Raw genomic sequence first — 25,107 nt, 5'->3', positions numbered from 1 at the left:
TTATATCTAGAAATATAGTCTAAACGATATCTGATCGAAAAATATACCGTTTAACATCGATATATCAAAAAAATCGCTCAATTTCAAACACAAATTATAAAATCTCTAGTAATACTTTAAATCATAGATGCTACTATGCTAGTGATAAGAAAAAACAAAATATGTATTTGTTTAAATTTTAACATCAGGGAAACTGGAAACCGGAGAATACGGTGTCCGGAAAAGAGAAAATGTTTATATATTCCGCTGCAGCTTGATAAAAATGTAGTCTCATAGTCTGTACTCTGTAATGTTTCTTTCATACGTTCCATCGCATTCTCTCTCTATTCTTTCTTGTGGATGCAGTTAGTCGGCGATAATCTATTTCTGTTATAAACTGATTGCCGAGTAATTCAATAATGGCAGCATCATTTTGAACTTCCTTTGCTTCCTTACGCTGCCGTTTTCCCTTCTTCCATCTCCTCCTTTTCCTCGGTCAATCGGAAGCGAACCCAAGTTTTTTGTTTATATATATATATTTTAATATTCAAAACTCCTTTTTTTTCTGGGAGCTCGGAGTTAGATTTGTGATCGAATCGGTTACTGCCGTAAGTTCTGATTATTTTCAAAGCCAAAATAGAAAGAAAAAGAAACGGTGACTGATTATTTGTTTTTGAAGATCAAAGCTAATTTTTTTTAATTTTATTATAGAATTTTGCGACTAAAAGCTCAATTCGACAAGAAGTTGAGACGAAATGCTAGATCTCAATGTCGCGTCGACTGAGTCGACTCAAGAATCCTACTCTGTGCTTTTCTTTACTGATAAGCTCAATGAATGTCCTGGAAACCAAATGGACGAATCCGATACCTCGAATTCGTCCATCGTAAACGATGATAATGAGTCTTGTTCCACACGCTGCAAGGGAGACGCGTTCACTCTAAGCTTCGACATACTCAAAGTCGGGAGTGGAGGAAGCGAGTACGAAAACGACGGCGCACCGCTGGTGGTTACTAAGGAGCTATTTCCGGTGAAGGGAGATGGAGCTGGTTTCCGAAGTCTCGAAGGGCAAAGTTCGGGAAACGGTAGTAACTACAAAAATTGGGCCGATCTGTCGTTCGAGGGAAAAGAAGTTGGTCACCCGCAGGTGATACAACAACAGCAACAACAACCGTCACAGACGACGGTGAAGAAAAGCCGTAGAGGACCTCGCTCTCGTAGTTCACAGTATCGAGGAGTTACTTTCTACAGAAGAACTGGAAGATGGGAATCTCATATCTGGTAATTTTTTCGTTCCTTTTGAACTATTTTTAAAAGAATTTTCTGATTGGCTACTAACTGTAACTGAATTTTGACCTCTGGTTTGTTAAGTAGGTTTAATTAAATTTTCTTTTGAAAATTTGCTCAGTTTTATTTATTTATTTTCAGGGATTGCGGGAAACAAGTATATTTGGGTATGATGGATATAATGAGTTAATTTTGCTTTGTTTTTGTTGATAACTTTGTTATTAAGGTGTTTTTCTTCTTCATTTCGCAATGTTTTGATCAAATTTTCCCTTTTTCGGTTTGATTTTGATTTTTCTAGGTGGATTTGACACTGCTCATGCTGCAGCTAGGTAAATTACTTGAAAATAATCTGTTAATTTAGTTTATGAACTTAGGCTTATCCTATTTTTTTTTTCAAAAATCTGGGTATGTTTGATTCAGAGCCTATGATCGGGCGGCTATTAAATTCCGAGGGGTTGATGCTGATATAAATTTCAACCTTGGTGATTATGAAGACGATTTGAAACAGGTTGGAATTTGATTACTTCTCTAGAAAATATTGATTAATGAAACTCACTATAAAAGCTAAATGGTTTGAACTGTGAATGATAGTTAAGTTGTGGCCTTCTTTCTTTTGTTGATGGACAGACGAAGAATTTGACAAAGGAAGAATTTGTGCACATACTTAGGCGGCAGAGTACTGGCTTTTCGAGGGGGAGCTCAAAATATCGAGGAGTGACTCTGCACAAATGTGGCCGGTGGGAAGCTCGGATGGGGCAATTCCTTGGCAAAAAGTGAGCACAATTGTTTTTGAAATTTTCAATTTTGTATCAAACATACTATGGTTCAGTACTAAAGTAGGCGGCAATTAATTTAATTTTTTGTGGAATTAATTCTCGGGTTGTTTTTTTGGTTCTCTATAAATGGAAAAGCAATTCTAAGATGACTAAATTGGAGGAAAAACAATCGGGATAGTGATTTATAGTGGGGATTACGATGCTTGCTTGCAGGTATATTTATCTTGGGCTATTCAACAGTGAAGTAGAAGCTGCAAGGTCCTAATGATCATGAATTACACTCTACCTTGTACTCGATTTATTATCCTCAATTGGGTTCCATCCAACATATGTCTACGTTTTGATGTTTTCTGGAAATCAGGGCCTATGACATGGCAGCTATCAAATGTAATGGAAGGGAAGCAGTCACCAACTTTGAGCCGAGTTCATATGAAGGGGATATGATCTTTGATACCAGTAAGGAAGGTATCATTTTTTTGCTGCTTGCGTCTAATTCTGTGACTACAAAGTTTCAAATAATCTTAATCAAAGGTTGTTTGCTTGATAAGATTCTTTTTTTGGCTGGTGCTCTTTTAACTTGTGTTTAAATTCTGTTTTTACTCAGGCAATACTCACAACCTTGATTTGAACCTGGGGATATCTCCACCTGTTGGGAACGAGTCCATAGAAAATGAGGGGCATTCCAATTTTTGTTCTGGCTCTATTGACATAAATGGCAGGAAGAGTTTGAGGGTAACTTCTTAATTGAACTAATCAAATTTTCTTGTATGTTTTGGTTTTACCACATTGAGAGGATTGTTGTTCAACCTACTAGTAAATAACGATGTCTGTTGCAAGCATTGGGTCGGAATGATTTTTGCTAGTTCTAGTAAACATACACTGCTTGTTTTTGGACGACAGTCGAGTACCTTGACCTCACCCTGTTGTAGATTGATGGTGTATTGATCACTATTATTCTCATTGATTTACTTTTGCAGGCGGCAAACGCTACTGTGGCAACAGTGGGTCCAGCTCACAAAGGGCTAGCGGGGACTTCAGATAAGCCATTTTTTTGGAATAATGTATTTCCTTCATACATTCCTAGTGAGGTAAAAACTTTATTGCACTACTTCTGTGGCTTTAAACCTTTGTTCAGTCCATCTGGACTTTTGCTTGAAAACAGAAAATCTCCTCATCCCAATCAATTTTTAATACTTCCTAAACCAACCCTGTATTGTTCAATTTCGTGTATCCTGCCTAAATTTGGTCTTGTTGTTAACTTAATGCTTTTTTTCAAACCATGGTATCTATTCGAAGGGTTTTTAGTCATTGATTGGAATTTATTATTAAGTATTTAGACTGTACATGTTCTTTGTTTTTGGTGAGTGAGATGTTAGTCAATGCAAAGTCAAGTCGGTGCTACGCCAATGCCACTGTTCTCGACTGCAGCATCATCAGGATTCTCATACTTGTCTACCTCTCCTCCTGCTGCCATTCTTCCTTTAGAACCTCTCAACCAAATGACCCGCAATCTCTGTTTCACCTCGGAGACTGCCACCAACACCCTGCAAATCCATTTTCCGATGAAGCCACCACAGAGACCGCCATAACCCTCATCTCTCAACAATTGCAGCATAAACGTGCATAGATGACAGGATTCAAGTGCTGATTCATTACGCCTTCAGACTCGATGGTTTCTAACATGTTCTGATGAAGTAAACAAGCATACTCTGTTGGATATAAATATCAAGAAACTGCTAATTGGATTCGTATTTGTGTAGCATTAAGGTCTAATGAACCTTGTTTAGTGATTTTGTCAGATTCTCCCTTATTTAGAAACTGCAATTCCATTTTGAATCCTGATTCTTTAGGTGAAGAAGCTTAAACAGAAAAGCCTCTCTTTTAGGTTTTATAAATTTTGCTTCCTGCATAACATGCAACAAACTGTTCTATTTTCTATCCTCTTTTTAGGAAAATGGGATTTAAAATTTAATTTTTATTTAAAAAAAACAACAAAATTGATTTTGGTTAAAAATTAAGCAAGTTACATTTACATGATACAATCGTAATTACAAACGCTATATAATCAAATAAAATAAAATTACATTTTATTTTTTATAAAATATAATCGAAATAATAATTTAAATATACCTTGAAAAAATCTATTTATATAATATGAATTAATCTGTAAATAATTAACTTACAGTGGGGTAAAATCAGGACAAATTGTTGATTTAAAATGATTAAGGGGAAGATCTCTTGAGGATTAGTGGACCCACCCACCCAAATAAGAACGTGTTGGTGATATTCCTCGTAACATTAGCAAACTTGTGCTAAAGGCAAAAGAAAAAGTACAAAAGCCACCACCCTATTGTTGGAAAGGTTGATGCCTTTAGGCCATTCTTTGATCGAATCAAGTAAAAAAAAATTAAGCTATACGAATTAATGAGTTATATTTTACAATTCAGACTTGATTTAAAAAAAATTCGAGTCGAATCGATTTTTTAAATTTCTGTTTAAATTTAATTGTAAATATTATAATATTATTTTATTTTAATTTAAATAAATTTCTATAACCATATATACAATATAAATATATATTTTTTTCATATGTGATATACATATATCATACAAAATCCAAAAACTTGTGAGTTTTTTTAATCAAGTCTGAATTTTACTCGCCCATATTTACGTGTGCTTTCTCATTTGTCTCTTAAAGTTGGATTAAAGGTGTTATTAGAACATTTCTTTTAAATTTAGTTCGGGGAGAATTTTAAATTAATATATATTGTGTTGTGTAAAAGTATTACATTAAATATAAAAAACTGTAATCGATTAGAGAGGAATTTGGGAAAAAGACTAGACCACACACCTATACACAAATTCATCAAGTAAATACTATAATTATATAAATATAGAAGTCTATATAATTATTATAATTAATTTTTTGAATTAAATATAATTAAAGCATATAATAAATCTTATTAAATTATTTACATCTCTATTTTGTCAATTAAATATGCAATAAATTAAATTTTATATTAATTATAAAGGATCAACTAATACCTTTTTATAATAGAAGAATGTTGTAACTTTGTTTTTTTATCCTTCAATAATTATGTCTTTAATACATGTGTTTTTTTGTCTTTTAACATGATTTCAGTTTTTTATTGATCGTTTAACCGTTATTTTCATTTGTTTTTCTCATAGTTAGATTTGACGTAGCGCGACTGATTAAGATAATGCTTATTGTTTATCTCGTTGATCTTTCCTGCATTGACCTTCGGATTAGTTGGATACATGATTTGCATTTGTACATAAAATTTCCACGATGATTGACTCTAATTTACTTTTTATCGATAATTTTTCAGTAGTTTTATACCTTATTATGATTTATTTATTGATGCAGTTATATATACTCACTCACATCTATCTTTTCTTTGGGGTTTTTTTAATGAAATTTTCATATTTTTCCTTATATAATCCTTATATAATCTCAATTTATTAATCTTTTGTTTGGATTGTTTTGAAAAAGTACAATTATATATTTAATTTATAATTATAATTATAATTATAATTTTTATTATAAATTTAATATTTTATATTTTCAATAAAATGAGCTGTTTTTATTATATATAAAAAGTGTGGACCTAGCAAAAACGTTAACATTCAGATGTTTAATTATAAGTTTTATAATTATTGGTGAGATAAAAAGGTGAAGTATGAGACCTGGTTGGATAGCATTATGAAAGAATGGAATGGTTAGAGAAGAGCCACGTATTCATAGTATTTAAAATCATTTCCCAAATACATTACATCAATCATCCTTTATTTGTTATGGTCAAATCTCCCGTCTTTCAATTCCCACTTGCTGCTTTACATTTAAGCGTTTTTATCTAGAAATCACCTAAACAATAAATAATTATTTATCATACATATTGACTAAATTTTATCGATTTAATAATTATTTGTTGGCATTAGGTTAATCTGTACCTTTCCTGATTTTTCGTTCGAGCTAATGCCATGCGGACAAAGCGTAGATGGTGATTCGCGCCATCTATTATTCATCTTGAATTATTGAGTGCTATATTATTACCCAAACTTTAAAGCTTGGTGACTCACCCCTCCCCTATAAATAATCTCGAATGCAAACATTAAACTACACTAAAATTACTTTCACATTATTCCTTTTATCAAGTTAAGTAGATTTTATTACAGTTCTTATAAGATAAAATTATATATTATTATAATATATTTATTTTATATTTAATTATTTGACCGAAATTTTTTGTACCAATGATTTTGTTTTATTTTGTACAAATATAAAAGGGGAGGCGGAATCAAATCTCGATACATTTTTCTGATTAGGTAACAATGTTAAATTATGTTATTAAAATTACTGTATTTTTTAAATGTTTTAGCATTAGTTTATTTTTAAGTTCATATATTATTTATTTAATTAAGCATATTTAATCTATTACTTTTTCATATATAAAACTCTCAATCTTTTAAACGTTCAAACTCTAAAAATGTGGCGTATTTCAAGTATTGTTTACTATGTTGGAAAAATTAGGGAAAATGAAGTAGGCGTTATCTTCTTATCAAATCATTCAATCAAAATATCCTTAAAGAGAAACATCACTCTTAAGGAGTTGATCACTAAAATTTCAAGGAAGGTTCATGCTGAAAATACTAGAAGACTGTCCTCACTTCAGTACATATTTCCAACAGCATTATTTCCGTTAACTTATACAGCGTTCAAAGTCTCCAACGATAACGATGTTTCTATGATGGTTGATTCTTAGAATCAAATTTTAGATGTTGATACACAAATGTATGTGACATTTGTTGAAGTGTTTGTGATTCGTGATATGTCATTATGCTCCCACTATGAGATGGCTCAACAAGCTGATCAAGTTGACAATCCAATTACAGTAATGTGTAATGATTTTAACGCCATATTAGGAAATCCAAATCATGGTATCATCCCATCAAGTTAAATGGGGAGACATTCATCAACAACTTATTACGATGCCTATCAAGGTGGATCCACGAACAATCAGTATGGCAACGTCACTTCCAGTCTAAAACCCGTATGACACGACTCTTCAAGTTCAAGGGGAAAGCATTCAACTACCATCTTGTTCGACCTAAATATTGACATTGCAGAAGAACATTCATCTCCACCAGAATAACCTCTTCGTGAGCCAGGTGTTGGGATTGGACTATTTGTTGAGCCAGAATCATCAAAGTTCAATATGAACTCTGATGATATATATATATATATATATATATATATATATATATATGAAGTTCCCACAACTATGATACACACTGAACCTCCAGCACACATGTATGAAGCTGACTATGATGCAATGTACATGCCAAAATTTATGGATATGCCTAATGTTGGTGACTATGGATTTAACTCATCAGTCAATTATAGTGAGTTATATACCGGAATGGAGTTTTCATTGAAAAAGGAAGCATTGATTGTTATTAAGAATTACAACATTCGTAATTTTGTTCAGTTCAAAGTCGATTGACCCACTACTGAAAAATATATGTATGCTACTATATCCAACGTGATAACGGATGTAACTGGATGGTTCGTGTATCAAAGAGGGAGAGGAAAAATAACCCATGAGAACTAACAATATACAAAGTCCTCATACATATTGTGCTAGAGAGATCAACCAAGATCATCCTTACTTGGACTCTGATATTATCCGCCAAGTCATCATGTCCTTGGTCAAAGCAAGCTCTCATATAGCTATTGTTGTGCTGATTTCAGCTATACACACTCATCATGTGTACACCGTCTCTTACAGGAAAGGATATAAGGCAAAACAGAATGCCATTAAAAAACTACATGTTGAGTGAGATTCATCCTACAACGAACTACCAAGTTGGTTTAAGGTAATACGCACTCTGAATCCTGAGACAATAGTGGACTTTGAAACTTACCATGAATACAACAATGATCGAGTGCTTTGCGATCGATGCCAATTCTATCGGATGTTTTGGACTTACCAACAGTGTATTCATGCTGTGAAATACTTCAAGTCCGTGGTCCATATTGATGGGACACTCTTATATGGAAAATACAAGCTAGTTTTACTAGTGGCAGTTGTTCAAGATGACAATCACAATATTATTCCAGTTGTTTTATCCCTTGTTGAATGAGAATATACAGATTTTTGGCCTTATTTCCTCAAAAACTTACGCTTATATGTTGTCACGAGGGAAAAAACTATGTCATTTCATATCGCGAAGTTGAGATCAAAGCAGCAATAGACTCTATGGGTATAATGTGGCACCCATCCTATGTCCAACATTGGTATTGTGTCTGATATATTGTCGTGAACTATCATGGAAAGTTCAAGAAGAATAATGAACGCCAATTACTTGTGTGCATGAGTATGTCACATATCTTAATTTTATTTTTGTAGAATTTTTTTTTATAGGAACTTAACAGTAAGTATTACATAAATCACTCAGGTTACGAGCTATTACCTCAGACGTTTGAGTCTATGCTTCAAGAATTATGAGGGAAAATGAGTAAGGATACAATTATATCAACCTCATCAACAAAGAAATGTGGACAAATACATATTATGATGGATATGGATATTATGATGCATATTAGTGCAAACTTACTTGGCTGGCGCTATCAATTCAAAAGGGTGCGCCATTTACCAGCTACAACGTTGGTTAAAACGTTGTATTTTTGTTTGGGAGCACTTTTTGCCAAGCACGGTGAACAAACTCAAACTTGGATGTAAAATGGTCATGTTTATCAAATGTTTTTGAAGGATTATTGATTGCTTGGAATTTGGGATTGAACTTCATCATTATGGAAACAGATAGCAAGGAAGCTCTTAGTGAAATTACAGTTAGATCGGGATCGAGGAATACATCTTCAATGACTCCCTTTATTAGAGACTTGAGTAACAAATGTTGGAGTTTGAAATTCGTCTTTGTACCTAGGAAAAGGAATAAGGTAGCGAATAACATGACAAGACTAACATGATCACAATCGGTAAGATTACATATTTTTTGAACAGCTCCAATGGAAGCGTTCAAAATAGTCCAGGAGGAGATGCGTGAAGCTCCAATGCATAATACAAACAACTAGCTCTTTTGCTTATTTCTTATTTCATTAAAAAAATTCAAATGTTTTTTTAAAAGTTATATTAATAGTTGAGAATATTTAAAATATATATTATCCTTTATCATTATCTTAGATTAATAAAAAAAAATTGTATCAGAAGTGTGCTAGTTATATGTTGCTTCTATCAAATTTATTTTCATTTTTGAGTTTTTAGTTGGCATATTTTGAGCGTTTAAGTTTTTTTTTTTAAAAATAATTTTATTATATTGAATTCAATTTAGAGTTGTGTGTTTCTTTCGCCAAACCTTCGTTTTTATATTTTTCCTTTCATTTATACAATGAACTTTTAAGGATTTTTATACATTTCAACTAAATTTTGAAATTAATTTGTCATGTTTAAAAAAAATCAGGGATATTAGTGACAATGATGTTAAAAAAAAAAAGAAGAGAAAATAACCTCAATGACCGAAAATATCTTATAATATACGATTTTTAAATTTCTATCGCATTGCGATTTTTCAAATTCTCGTTGTGATTTTAGAAAATCGCAATGCGAATATGTAAATCGCAACGCGATCTCCAGTATCGCAAATCAGTTTCTTCACATTGCGATTTCTTAAGAATTTTCTCTAAAAAGATAGTATCCGCACGGACGTGTCGGATACACGTATTACCACGACCACGACCACGACCACGACCACGACCCGACCCGACCCGAGACGGGACGGCGGCGGCGGCGGCGGCGGCAGTGCACGAGAGTCCCCCTTGTTCTCTTCCACTCAACAAGGAAGTGGGAAATCCAAGCCTTAAATACCCATTCCCAATAATGTTTCCAATACTATGTGGGATTGAGCATTGCAAAGACTTGGGAATCTTTTACACTATCGCAACACATTATTTATTGTTTCAAACTAAGATCTTACAAATAGCTTGGGAATCTTTTACACTATCGCAACACATTCTTTATTGTTTCAAACTCCACGTGAATTTGGAATAGTTAAAATGTAAACTTATTTTGGATTTTTCACTATCGCAACACTTTTCACTATCGCAATAACACGTTTTTCAAACTCTCGCAACACATTTTAACTATCGCAACACATTTTAACTATCGCAACACATCTTTCAAAATCGCGTTGCGAATCTTACAATCGCATTGCGAATCTGGATATTCGCGTTGCGAATTTGGAAACTGAGTTGAAAAATTAGAGTTCGCGTTACGATTTTATTGGTCATTTTGGCAAATCTAAATTTTTTTGATTAAAATCGTATATTATAAGGTTTTTTCGGCCACTAAAGTTATTTTCTCTAAAAAAAAGTGCAATTAAACTACACATTTAAAAATATTTAAATGAAATTTACTCATAGGGGTTGAAGAATCTATCATGAAGAATGATTTAATCTTAGATTAAAGGAAGTTTTGTTATTAAGTTATACCAATTGAATAAAGACTTTTAAAATCTATGGTGAAATCCATAAATATTTAGGAAATAAATTGATTTTCTATATATTATATTTTTCTTATCCAGTTTGGTTATGGTGACAGCGACATTGGTTTTTATGTTGGTTATTGATCGTCGGTTTTTTTTTTTTAATTTTTTAATGAGAAAAATTATACTTTTGTGACATGTTTTTTTTATCGGTCGTTTGACTGTTCTTTTATTAACTTTTTCAAAATGTTGGATTTGAAGACGACACAACTGATCGAGACAACGTTTATTTGTAAATCTTCTCTGTTATGAACCCTCGATTGAATTTTGATGCGTTATTTTATGTTCGTGGATAGTTTCTCGCGACGTTCAGCTTTGATTTACGATTTTCGATGGTCTTTCAATAACTTAATTTATCTTTTGTGGTTTGTTTGCAGATGCAGTCAGTTCTGTTTGTATATATATTTTTTATTCGAAATCTTTTAGTTGAATTTTTAAATTTTCCCATATATAGTCATTATATGATATAAACTGACTAGTTTCAACGTTATACAAAAATGTCTAAAATATATTTTAGTATTACATCTTTACATTAATGAAAAATATTAAGGATAAAAGATCCAGCACCAACAGTAAAATAAACATTCAAAGATAGAAAAATTCCTTCCCCACCAACGGACAAATTTACTTTGAAGACATGGGCTGGACAAGATATGTACAACATTGGTTTATTTTTGTCGTCTGTAACTTGTACCATGGGGGATGATGCGTTTAAAATGTGTCCCATATCTTGGCCAAGTGAATAGTTAACCACAGTGAGTGTACACTTCAATTATTGGTGAGACATGTTGTAATCTGTTTTTCTCTTTTTTTTTGGTAAAGTGTATAAATATTCCCTAAGCTTTAAGGAAGTTTGCATTTTTTTCACCTAACTTTTGAAATTTACAATACAATAATCGAACTTTTAATTCATTTTTATTTTTGATCCCTAGCATTACCTCCCGTTACTTGTTGTTGACGTGACACTAACACCATTAACTTTCTAACATGGCAGCAGCTGCTTCCTTCTTCTTACACTCTTTCTCAGTGTTTTGAAAATCGGACCGGTCGATTCAACCGGTTCAACCGGGAATCGTTGTCTAATCCGATTCAATCTACACCGGTTGAACCGCTACTAGTGAACCGACCAGAACAGTTGAACCGTTCGAACCGGACCGGCTGAAAACCGGAAAAAAATCAGAAAAAACCGCTAATTTTGTTTTTTTTTAAATTAAACCAAACGACGTCGTTTGTTAAACGAGCCAAGTCGAACTCGAGTATTGCTAAGCTCGACTCAAACATGAAAACTTTAAAAGTAAGCTCAACTCGACTCAAACTCACGAGCTAAAAATTATCAAGTTCAACTCAAACTCGAAATATAATATTGAAACTTGAACTCAAAAAGGCTTGAACTCAAAAAAAATTTAGAAGCTCGATTGAAGCCTAAAATTCGAGCTTGATTGAAGTGAAAGAATAGTTCACTCAATGCTCACCAAAAGGATTCATGATTTTGAATGCCAAATTATCTCTATTATTTATAGAAGTTAGTTGTGATGCTTTTCCATGTTTCTTAGTCATGTGGGATTGTTTTAAAAAAAAAAAATTAAACCAACTAATATCATTTTGTTATGATTTTTTTTAGCCACAAATTTATTTTTTAATTATAGTTATATAATTATATTTATTATTTAATATGTTTTACCTTAAATATTATGTTGTAGTTAATTTGAATCATTTTGTTTCACTTGATTTTATGGTTTTTAACTTATATATGTTATGACTTGCTTTGAATATGACTTGTGATATAAAAAATTATTTTTTATTAAATATTTTTGGTATTTTTATTTAATTTTTTAATAATTATGACGTCATCCGGTTCTCCAAAATTCTTTTTCTTTCTCTATTTTTTCAAGAAAATTCAGCTTCTCCAAATGAATCAAGAGGACACTGAACTGCTATTTTTCTAATTTTTTTAATCTACCCCTGAATTATTATAATTTTTGTTCCTTTCCTGTATCTTCCTTTCTCTTTATCTTCGGAAATTTTAATTTGGTCTTTTCCGTTCCTGCTCAAGCAAATATTGATGGGTCTCCCCTGCCTTGAATTTCAGAGCAATGTTATGATTGTTTCACTGGCTTCCTTGCTTATTCGAAAAGCGAAAGGAAATTATATGAAACATTATGATTGATTAATATGCATCACCAGCTCATAACATAATTATCCTAAATTTTTTATTAATATTTAAAATTTTAAATATTTGTTACTTACTATGCGCAAAAGAAAATTGTTATGTATTCAAACAATCCTTCTAGCCTTTTGGCCATTTGAAGTGAAAATGAATTCTGATAGAAGTAAAGGTGAATAAATGATGGCTGAAACATGGGGGGTTGGGAGATAGCTGAATTATCTTGGGAAAATAGAGAGAGAAAAAGAATTAAAAAATGTCAAGGTTTTGGATTGAGATTTTATTGAGAGACTGTGTGAAAGAAGAAGAAGAAGGAAGAAGGAAGAAGGAAGAAGGAAGAAGGAAAAGAAGGAAGAAGGAAGAGGAGGAAGAAGAAGCTACTGTTGCTACCATGTCAGAAAGTTAACGGGTTAAATGTCACGTTAGCAAAATATTACGGGAGTTAATGACATGGATCAAAATGAAAATGAATTAAAAGTTTAATGATTATATTGTAAGTTTCACAGTTGAGTGACCAAAATGCAAACACCCTTATAATTGATATAATATATTAAACTCTTCTTTTTTGTTTATTTATATCATATATTAAACTCTGAATACATATGAAAATATACAAATAAATCAAAATTCCAAGAATAATTCTAGAGGTAAAGGGTTATATGTTTCTCCCTGAATAACATAGGTTTGGACAATTTAAGTTATAAATGTACGTAAATTTATCTAAATTTAAAGTTGAACATAAATACCTTATAATTGATATATATACATGTCTACACATATAATTTTGTTATAAACTAATAATTCAAATGAATATTGAATTATGAGGATTGTTATAAATATCTTTAATATTTTATTAAGTTCATATAGGTTTTAAATGAATTTAAAGTGCTGATATAATTTAATGTAAATATTAATTATGATAGAAATATAATAATTATTTTATTTAAGGTAGTGGCTAAACATTGGACAGTTCAAACACCAAAGAGTCCTTGATTCAAATCACAGCTACCCCGTTTTCTCTCATTTTATTAAAACAATAAAATGTAAACTGCTGATGAGGAGAAAAATATCATGTTAATCTTTAAACAGTTGGTGGTTAAAATAAAAATAGATAATACCACTAATAATTTTATAAAAAAGTGACCAAAATAAAAATACATAATAATAATCATCTTTATGTAAAAGTGACCAAAATAAAAGTAATAATAATTTGATGACTAGTAATAGTGAAGAGATGGAAGCGTTTTTAATATAGAAAAGGAAACAATCACCTTTTCTTCAACAATTTTTTGGGTAAACTACTTGAATGATCAACTAACTATGAGGTTGGTATCAAAATAACCATCATTTTCAAATTTACGTCACTATTATTCAAGTGGTATCATTTAAGCCATCTATCATTAAAATCTAATGAAGGGATGATGTGGTAGTTAATAAAAATTTGTATAATTACTCATCTGATCCTCATATACTTGTGTATTTTATTAATTTAGTCATAATTTAAATTTAATTTTATAAACTAACACTTCAATCAGGAGGTGACGTGTGTTAATACATGGTCTTGGCACATGTTATTAGTGTCGTGTGTCATTACCTAATTGGAGGATTTTTTTATTAATTTTAATTTATTTAATTAAATTTATTTTCTATCCAATCATACATCGACACATGTCACATTTGATTGAAAATAAAACAAATAGATGATAACTTGCATTTGGGAGGATTTGAACTTGGGTTCCATAAGATGAACACGGGATAATTACGTTACATTTATTTATTAAAACGAATTAAAATAAATTTAATATTTTATTTAAAAACTAAATTCAATTTTTTTTATATTTTTAATTAAAATATATGGAAGAAGTCGTGTAATATAAAAATAAAAATATTTTTTTAAATTAAAAAATAAATTTTATATTTTTATATTTTTAAATAATTAAATTTAGTGCAAGATTTAAAATTAAAAAGTAAAATTAATGTTTAATTTTAAATTTTGTATTAAATATAAAAATATAAAAAAGTATTATATTACATGACTTCTTCATAAATTTTGTCTAAAATTATTTTTTATTTTTTTTAAAATAAAAAGAGGAAATTAATTTTCTTTTTAATTCTAAATTTTACATTAAGTTCAATTACTTAGAATTATAAAATTTATTTTTCTTAAATTTATAAAAAAATTTTTATTTTTATATTACATGATTTATTCCATAAATTTTGTTTAAAAACATAAAATATTGAATTTGGTTTTAAAAATAAAATAGTAAACTTATTTTGATTTGTTTTAAAAAATAATTTTTTTTGAAAATTAAATATCATTTGAATATTTTTTTCTTTATTTTTATATCACTAATAATATTATGAGATAAATAAATGTCGGTGTAATATCCAAATCAAATGGAATAATTGGCTTAATGGGGCATCTTATTTCTAGAACCCAAGTTCAATCCCCTAAATGCAAATATCATATATTTATTTCCTTTCCAATCAAAGGTTATGTCGCTCTATGATTGGATAGAAAATAAATTTAATTAAATAAATTAAAAATAAAAAAAAACTCTCCAATTAGGTGATGACTCATGAATTAATGACATTTATCATGATCATGTATTAACACATGTCATCTCCTGATTAAAAGGTTAATTTATAAAATTAAATTTAAATTAGAAATAAATTAATATAATATACATGTTTTGAAGATCAAATGTGTAATTATACAAATTTTTGTTAACTGCCATGTTACTCCTCGTTAGATTTTAACGACATGTGACTTAAGTGATACCACTTAAATAGTTTAGTGGTCATATTGATACAAATTTAAAAATGGTGATCATTTTGATACCAACCCAATTTTTTTTGATTTATACCACAATAATATACAAAAGAAGACATTACTTGTGGTAGTAGCAGTGTTTGTTTATTATGTAGGCTGTAGAAGGGTGAGATTGGACGGATTAGATCAGATATTTTATTTTGAATATCGAATAAGACCTACATACCGACTTGGTAGACATTAAAAATAAGAAGGGTGGATTATTTTATAAAAGAAATGGATAAAGTAGAGAGAGTTGGGCTTTCGGGCACCCACATGTTTTTGCTAATTCATTCGGAAAACTCCCTATTAATTGAATAATTGCATCACTAACATATGAGGATGTCGAGGAGGTAATAGCAAAACATCAGGAGAGGATCAACCAGCCTCCCAATTGATTTCACATCTCTTTTATATATATCACTTCCGCGGTACAATCAAATTATACATATATATTACTAGATTATATTTATAGCAGAAGCTCGCTTCACCTGGTAATAGTCAAGAAAAACTCCAAATCAGATCTAGACCCTCATAGATTCACTTGCAGGCACGACGAAAGAGCATTTCAATAATAATTAGCTTGGAACATTTCATCAATACCTGCAAGTTTAAGACAATAGTTATTGGTTGTCCTGACCGAGTTACCGGTGGCTTGATCCTTCATGAGGTTGCCCAAGAAGACCCAGCATGCATGCATAGAATTTTGTTACTCATTAGCAAAGAAATGCCAACAACTTCGTTCCAATGCTCAGCGATGATCACATCCAAAATGTTCAAGTACCGGAGGGGGCAGCAACATGTACTTTGAATCTTCATAGCTGGAATACTCGTTTAGTCCCAAACTCTCATTTCAGAGGAGCTCTGCAACACCAAGACTGTTTCCACCTTGGACCTTATTATATCCATCCATCCCAATGACACCATTGGAAATGCATATTTCTTGACTGTTGGAGAGACAACTGTGATTGATCCAATCGCCTACAAGTAATTCCATCATGACAAGCAAAGACATCATATCCGACTGTTTGATTTGGAGAGAGATCTTTGCATTAATAGTTGAAATCTGGCCTCATTCTCATAGGGATCTAACTGTGGTAGAAAATTTAATCTCATGTCTAACCCTGAATTGTTAAGCCCTCCCTGATGTTTACCCATTCCTACAGCCAAGATAGTTGGATCCATAAATTCTATATCCTCAGCCACCCATACCTCCACTTGCTGGAGCCTGATAAGAATTTCTTATCAGGGGAAGAAGTGTCCATAAACGATTTCCCGAACATAAAAACAATAATTTGCAACAACAAAAAAAAAAAACACCAAAGATAATGGGTCAAAAGATAAAAAAGAAAACACTTACCAGATGTGGTGTCAAAGGCATGGTCAATTCTCCCATGAGAAGAAAAGCCTGGAGGTGTTGCTCTGCTGCTAGGAACAGAGAAACCAGGAGGGGCTGAAATTTGAGATCTTGATACTGCTCAACAACATTGAACAAACTATCAGTATGAACTAAATCAAAATAAAGCTTTGCCAAAAATCTTATAAAACAAGACAACAAATAGGCAAGAATGTTTGGTGGTCACCTAGTGTTACACAGAATCCAAATTAGAAGAAATTTCAGGCATAGATGGAACAGTGCACATAAGTAAAATATTTACGAGAAACACATCAATAATGGTGTTAAAAATGACATTATCAGAATCCCCATTTTATTATTAATCATGGATATAATCAGCAGGCGCAGAGTAAATTCAAATCCTCACCAGGAGACTTGAAAGAAGAGAAAACTGAATGACCGCTGGTATAATTGTCTGATTCAAGTGATAAGAAGAAAAACCATTAGAAATGCCAAACTTACTAAGAGAGAGATCCCTATCTTCTGCAAAATTCTGGCTAGACGGGAGATTATGTGACATTTGCCTGAAAAGACTAAACGAGGACTCAATATCAAATGGATGATACCTGGAATCCTCCTACCTTGCAAATGAAAATCAAGACTGACCATTATTTGTGCTTTCCAGGAAGTAGATAATTTGAGATTGTTGGGCTGCCTGTCAGTGTCACCCAACAATTTAGCCAAGTTATGAGGTGAAGCTAGGGACTGATCCCAAGTACCGAAATCCATAGAGAATATTTTTGAAATTATGCTGCTTTCCCCTGTTTGTATAACATCATTGCTCTCAACATTACCAAGGAATCTTCCAATCTGTTTCCCCATCCCTTCATTCGGAAGCATAAATGAAGCTTCTGTGTTACTATCAGAACCACTACTACTGCTTATGTACATATCAGTGATCCATTTGATAAAGAAGAAACACTAGATCCATGAAGGCGTAAACTGTCATCAACTTTATTGTCTACAAATAATGAATCTGAATTCAAATTAACTGCACCTTGTGGAAACAAACGGAACCTAGATTGATTTGATAAATGGAGTGAAATAGTTGAATTTGGAACATAACTTCGATGGCAAAAGACTTCTGGATCTACTTCAGAACTCGTATTTGTTACCGCTGGAGTTTGTCTCTCAGTTCTCCAATCAGACTATTCTTTAGAAATACGCGATCCATTGTGAGACATCACAGTTCTCCCAGTGGCTGGTGAGCTTAAAGGACAATCCTCGACATAGAATTCTTGTAAGCCTCTACTACGAGGAGAGCTGCTCAATCCATGATCAGAAGCTGAATTGCTTGGTCCAAGTACTTCGGATTGTACACTTAAGACCTTTTTATCTGCTGTCAACATTGACATATCATAGCACAAGCTCTGTACCTTCCCATCAGTAGATAACGTATTCCCTGGTGTTTGACTACTGGCAATAAGTGACTGCTCAGCATGGTCAAAGATGGAGCTTGTAAAAGTTGATGGCATATTAGAGTTCTGTTCATTATAGTAGGATACCGGTGGTGAAGAGAATATGCTGCTCAATGATTTAGAAGCAGAAACTTCGCCAGGTGTAGTAGTTTTATCTAGTGTAGTTTGACTATCTAAGCCAGCATTTCGTTTTGAAGGCTTTAACAAATTAGATTTATCCTTCATTTGCATATCGTGAATCTCATCATACGACCTAATTATAACATGGCCATGTATCATGTAATCCTGATTTGTGATTGTTTATGCAGAAGAAAATGGTAATGTCCTACTAAGCATATCGGATTTCTGCTTAGAATATCCATTTGAACATGCTAAACCAATGGATTGTGGCTGGTTTAAAGCACGAATTCCCCTGGCAGAACATTCAGAATCTGAGCAACAGAAATAAACATAACAAAAGAAAAGAAAATTAAATGGTATACCATGATGCTTCAGCAGGAAGAGCAACATTTTTTCCAGTGCTTCCATTTGGGGGAGAGCTTTTAGGCATGCACAGTCTTATTCTGTTCAACAACAAAATCAAAACAGAGCCAGGTTAAAAAGAACTCTTTAATGACCAAAAATATAAAAACAACCTATTAAGAAGCATGGAGCTCTCTTGCAGGTAAAGAACTTTATCATTTCCCAACTTTTTATGTTTTTCTTTGGAAGATGAAAATAAATGAACTTACATTTGGAGCATTTTTAGCAATGGATTTCACTGCAGAAGCAGAACTGGTGGCGGTGGGGCAATAATCATCCAGATGAGGAGGTAAAATATTCCCAGCACGTAATTGCATGTTGTTTATTGCACTAGTTATTTGTTGAACCCTACTCCTTTAAATAACCAAGTCAGGCTACTAATTAAGAGAAGGCATTACTCAAAATTCAAAAACTTGGGTTACATTGTATTTGATTTATAACTTGTTTTTAAAATTAGCTTTCCAATTCTATCATCTTTCTGTCCAAGTAAAGTTCAGCAAAAGTGCTCTGTGAACAAATAATGTAGCTCTTCGTCACAGGCTACTGTAACAGCAACATCGATACATTGTACGATGTGAATACATGCTTCATTTGAACCAGAAAGCAACCAAAAGTGGCTAACTTTGTCTAAGGAAAAAAAGTTGAACTTGACAAAAGAAAAGATAAGAAGACAAAAAAAGAAATGAGAAAGACAACTATAATTAGAGTGGCAAAATCAAAATGAATATACCTTGTATGTGTTGATATAATCTCATCTTTTGTGAAACTATCCTCTTGAGAGCCAATCTCATGCAAATATAGACAATCAGGATTACTGCAAGGCTGAAACTCCCCCCAAAAAACTTCAAATTACATTTTATGTACTATTTTCTAAACCTATCAGCATTAAATAAATAAATTTCTTCAACTTAAAAGGCAAATCAAACAAAAATCTCTTCACATACTAAATTTCTCAGCCATGCATGACAATATTTTGTTGTACCAAAACGTGCCCTGAAATTAATATTTCAATTTTCAAGCATTAGAGACAGTAAAACTGGACCAAGTATGCACCAACATTTAACAAAAGAAAACATTCCATAGCAGTGTCATACAGTCATATTTTAATGGTCTATCCTCCAAGACAAATCCATGTATAGACTGGATACAACGAATTGCTTCTTCTTTTGGGTAAGTAATACATCTGCCAACAGGGTAAACAAATGTAAGATAAAAAAGAATAAACTAAATACCCTTTCGACCTGTTGGAAAGACGACTGTCTTTCACTCGATATGAATAAGTGTTTTGTGAATGATAGAGGGAAAACATTATATTGCACCTAATATACCTTAGGCTTGAAGATGCCAGTCTTGCTTATAGTGACAATTGAATGATGATTTCTTGAGATAACAACTTCAGAATTTCAAGGATGATGGCACAAGTTTTATATGAGCATCACAAGAGGATAAAGCAGTATTAGAAACTGTTGTTAAATATCTTAAAGATTCAGCATTAGCATAACCATAAAAAAATAGAAGCACCAAAAGATAATTAATGAGCATTAGAAGATAACTTGTTACTCATTTTCATCAGACACGCAAGGTAAACGTTCAACCATGAACGATGGTGAACATATTGAACATACAGGTAACAATGTAAACTGGTGATCATTAGATGCAGATGTAGATACCAATAATTTATTAGCATATGAAAAAATATGCTCATTCGACACCATATTCTGATATACATAAAATCGATCACTATATAGCATCCATACACTATCACAGTACCGAACAACTAAAATAATGAATAAAACTGAATTTGAACAGATGCAGAAAACAATTAAAATGCAACAGAGGCTTCTGATTTATTTTTAAGTAGGTATAACCAACAATTCATCCTATACAAATCAACAAAAGAAATGTAATAGCAATATTCATTAGACAAAATGAGTTTAAGATCTCTTACACCAACTATGACTAATTCGAAAGGCTTGCTATAAGTTATTGTAAGTAACAAGTGGTTTTTGTCTATCTGGTCAATCCAACAAACTGCAAGTACAACTATATTTTTATTCAAAATCGTACTCATTTTAGCAGAAAATACGTGCTCCAACCTCCTATGCCACAACAAAAACTATGTTACATGACAATAAATCTAACCACTAGAGGGGGTCGAGGGGTTTCGGACTATTGGGATTTAGACTAACGATTAAGATAAGAGGTGAGGAGTTTAGTATAAAGGTGTGATTACTAACACAATGCACAACGACAGTAATGAGAGTATTGGTATTTTGACAAAGAGCGTGTGATGATTGACAACAGTGACGATAACTGCGATATCAAGGACGATAGTTAGTTAGGGTTAGGATTAAAGAGAGAGATTTTGAGAGAGAAAGGGTTTTTTTAAAGATTTTTTGTTTAAATAAAGTTTTTATTAATTTAAGGATTAAATTAAAAAATATTTTTTTACTAACATGTCTCATTAAAATTATGAGATTTAGAGATTCGGTGATCAAAATAAGATAAATCGACAATGCAAATAATTAAATTATTATTTTTTTAAAACCAATAACAAAATTAAGATAAATCAAAAATAAAACAAATCACCTATATAGTTTACCTTAAATAATATTGGCATCGTCATAGTATCAAGACATAAATGTTATGTTGTGGAGTTCAAAGTCTTGAGATGAGAGAATATGAGAGAAATGTAGATTTCTCGTCATAGGCATGTTTCCTAAGCTCGAAATTGGTGATGTGAAGTCTCAAGACACGGTTATAGATGATGGATTAAGCGTGTTCTTTTTAATACGAACCCACTCAAAGCACCAGGTAAAGATGGTCTCTATGCCCTTACTCCAAAGTCAATGGGAGACAATGGAAAGCTCGATTTGTACTTGGATCAAAGGTATCTTCAATGATAACTGTATCAAACCTAATCTTAATAAAAATTACTTGTTATTATTCCTAAAGTTTGACAATCTTTTTACTTTTATTGATTTTTGGTTGATTAGCCTGAGTTCCGTACTATATAAACTTGTTATGAAAATTATTTCCAACAGTTTCAAAGTAATTATTTCAAAATTATTACTTCGAACCAATCAAGTTTTATTGCAGGACGTAGAATCACCAATAATATACTCATGGCTTAAGAAGCGATCCACTCAGTGAAACAGAAAAGAGGCACGACTCAATGGATGGTCATGGAAGTGGATTTAGAGAAGGCCTATGATTGGGTCGGTTGAGACTTTCTTTCAGATTCTCTTATGGATATGGGTTGTCCAGAAAACATTCGTTGTATCATCATGGAGTCGATCTCTTCATCTTCCATGCATATTCTTTGGAATGAGTCTCTTATTGAAATATTCAAACCAACGAGAGGAATTCGACAAGGATGTCTGCTCTCCCCTTATCTTTTCGTCCTCCGTATGGAGAGACTTGGTTACAATGTGCAGTACGCTATGGATGTCGGTCTGTGGGAACCAATGTCTCTCTCGCGAGGCCCAATTTGTATCATATGTTTTTCGCTGATGATTTAATCTTATTTTGCAAAATGGATTCAAAGCAAACTAATATTCTTGGGGTAATTTTGGGCTAGGTCAGAAGGTTTTCAAGACATCAAGTAAATTTTAAATAAACTAGGGTGTTCTCGGTGAATACAATGGATGAGGATATCCTACGTTTTTGCAGCACCTTAGGTTTTCAGTTGTCTAAGGACTTATGCAAGTACTTAAGCATGTCTCTTTTTCAAATCAGAGTAACCAAAAGTACTTTTCAGTTTGTTATTGATAATGTCCATAAGAAGCCGAGTAATTTTTTAGTGAATAAACTCTCCATGGCAGGACATGTCGCACTTACCAGATCTACTCTCCTAGCCATATCCAATTACTTTATACAAACGGTGCCCATTCCTAATGGGATCTTTGATTAGATTGAACAAATTGTATGTCGGTTTATCTATGGCATATCGTAGAAGTCCTCGAGAGTAGACCATGTAAAATAGGAAACTTGTTGTCAGTCTTACGAGCATGAGGTATTGCAATCTGTCCACTCCATGCACAAAATGAATCTTTTCTGATGAAGTTGGGGTACGATCTTTTGATGAGGTCGAAATCGATGTGGGATCGTATTATACGAGCCAATTATAAAGTCAATCAGTTTGTTCCTAATCAACTCGAGGCTAAAAATGAGTGTAACACCCCTACCCGGTTACTAAGATTAACCCGAATAACTGAGCGTACATTAGATTTCAATCATGTTGGACAGAACAAAAAACTTAAACATGTGTGATAAGCCGAAACAATTTAAATTTAAAACATACATCACTCAACACGCTGCAGTAACCAACAAGAATATCAATCACAATATTTACACGATAGAATATCGCAATATAAACGTATTCACAATGCATGGATAATTTGGACATTTCACAACACATGCTTGTTAAGTAAAATTCTCATTTTAAAGTTACCAATATTCATTATTACTCATTAATTAATGGCATGCAAATTTTTAGATTAATCTAATGTCAAACAGGGACCCAATTGAATGTGCTCAATTTAGGGACAAAAACGTAAACTTTTCAAAATATGAAAATAAACCAAAAATATGAAATTGAAGGTTACAATATGAAATTATTATCATTAAAGAGTCATAGAACAAATTTCAATGAAATCCGAGTTGAAACCAAACTTTAATTGCAAAATCATGTTTTTGGACCAAATTGAATATATTTTAAAGTTTAAGGACCAATTGAGGAATTAGAGAGTACTTTAGGTCTTTAATGAATGTAATTTTGCCTATTTGTATCGAGCAAATAACGAAGTGATCGATTATTTTTCATGAAGATCTATCCGTTGCATGAAGGGATCGATTATTTTTATGAAAAAGGTAGAAAATGCATTCTAATGTACATGAACATACATCCAATTGATTATACAATTGATCTTAGAGACTACGAACATGCTTAGACGCCCTTAAACAACTTAGTACACATCAAAACACATATGTAATTAATAAATAAATACTATTCTTTAATCATTTTAAATTATAAAAAAATATTAGAGTGGAAAGGGATAATAAACGGGCGCCAATTGCTTTTGTGTAACGTGGGTGGAGAGTCTGAGGACACCTCAAAGAAAAAGGAGGTAATAATTAATTAATCTACGTGGCGGATACCGATTGTTGGTGCTCGAGCCTACGTAGTTAATTGGATTTTTGCAGCTATTGGTCCGCTACAAAAAGTGTGACTTCTGTTTGACCAATAGGAAATAGGCGGGTGATCAATACTTCTGTGAAACGCCCGGTGTTGTTATCATTGTTTCGATGGAATCTTCTCTCCCTCGGCCGTGTTCACACTGTATTACAAGTATTTTCAACGGTATTAAAATTTTTGAACTTCCCTAAATTTACTCGATAATAAATGAAAAAAACGAAAATACCCCTGCTTGCCGTTCCAATCCCATGCGGCCGCTATAGTGTCACCCTTTCTTGAAATCATTTCTCGTAAAAACGTAAATAAAAATGTTATAATATTAGTAAATAATAGTAATAGTTATTAGGAGAATACTGAATTTTCTCATTCTAATTAAATATAAATTGTTGGTAATAATTGTCCACGCAATAGATGTTAAGTGTTAAATGACACTATTAAACTATGTCTACTAAAAAAATCATTTATCAGTAGTAAATATATCCATTGTTTTTTAATAAATAAATCAATTTTCGTATTTATTATATAATTAATAAAAAATTCTACAATTATTTTTACTAATATATTTATAAATTTAAAAATAAATTTTTAAAAATACATTAATATTTTCTCATTGTGTCTAATATTTATATAAAAAAACACAGATTTTGATAAAATGAAACTTTAATGTTGGAAATGGAATAACGAAATACCGTGGAAAAAATACGAAGGCGATGACTCATTTAAGGAGAGCTTATGTGTTTCCCAACGCAGCAAATTAAATGCTATCTTATTATTATTATTATAGGGACACATCTGTCATTTCAAAATACCGCATGTTATTTTTCTCACCCCGGCGTTCGGAAAATATTTTGACTATTATTTATTTTCTCCAAAATAAGAATAAACAAGCAAAATTATTTGCTTTTAATCAGCCACCTATCTCACAAGCACAGGCACAGCTGCACATCGTGAATTTTAAAAGATAATCAAAGTCGT

The 25,107-nt window shown here is 32.1% G+C and overlaps 2 protein-coding genes across 2 annotated transcripts; one reads left to right on the top strand and one right to left on the bottom strand.

Annotated features, from left to right (window-relative positions):
* Positions 1–213: 213 nt before the first annotated feature.
* LOC120194301 (ethylene-responsive transcription factor RAP2-7-like) lies at positions 214–18,920 on the top strand (the record flags this gene model as incomplete). The annotated part of the gene is made up of 11 exons (XM_039196640.1): positions 214–587; positions 691–1,258; positions 1,406–1,431; positions 1,563–1,593; positions 1,685–1,772; positions 1,892–2,037; positions 2,254–2,298; positions 2,402–2,505; positions 2,645–2,772; positions 3,018–3,101; positions 18,909–18,920. Coding segments are annotated over exons 2-11 (1,188 nt in total), but the record flags the coding sequence as incomplete, so codon positions are not given.
* On the bottom strand, positions 18,749–24,417 carry LOC120194300 (CCR4-NOT transcription complex subunit 4-like). The gene is made up of 5 exons (XM_039196639.1): positions 24,359–24,417; positions 19,880–19,928; positions 19,666–19,757; positions 19,145–19,289; positions 18,749–18,976 (listed from the first exon to the last, which is right to left on the bottom strand). Exons 1-5 carry the CDS (start codon positions 24,415–24,417, stop codon positions 18,956–18,958), a joined length of 366 nt encoding a protein of 121 aa, XP_039052570.1. The 3' UTR covers positions 18,749–18,955.
* Between the last annotated feature and the right edge of the window lie 690 nt (positions 24,418–25,107).

This window comes from Hibiscus syriacus, unplaced genomic scaffold (genome assembly GCF_006381635.1).
Source record: "Hibiscus syriacus cultivar Baekdansim isolate YM2019G1 unplaced genomic scaffold, ASM638163v2 tig00116997_pilon, whole genome shotgun sequence".
NCBI lineage: Eukaryota > Viridiplantae > Streptophyta > Magnoliopsida > Malvales > Malvaceae > Hibiscus > Hibiscus syriacus.
This window is presented reverse-complemented; position numbering and strand designations above follow the sequence as displayed.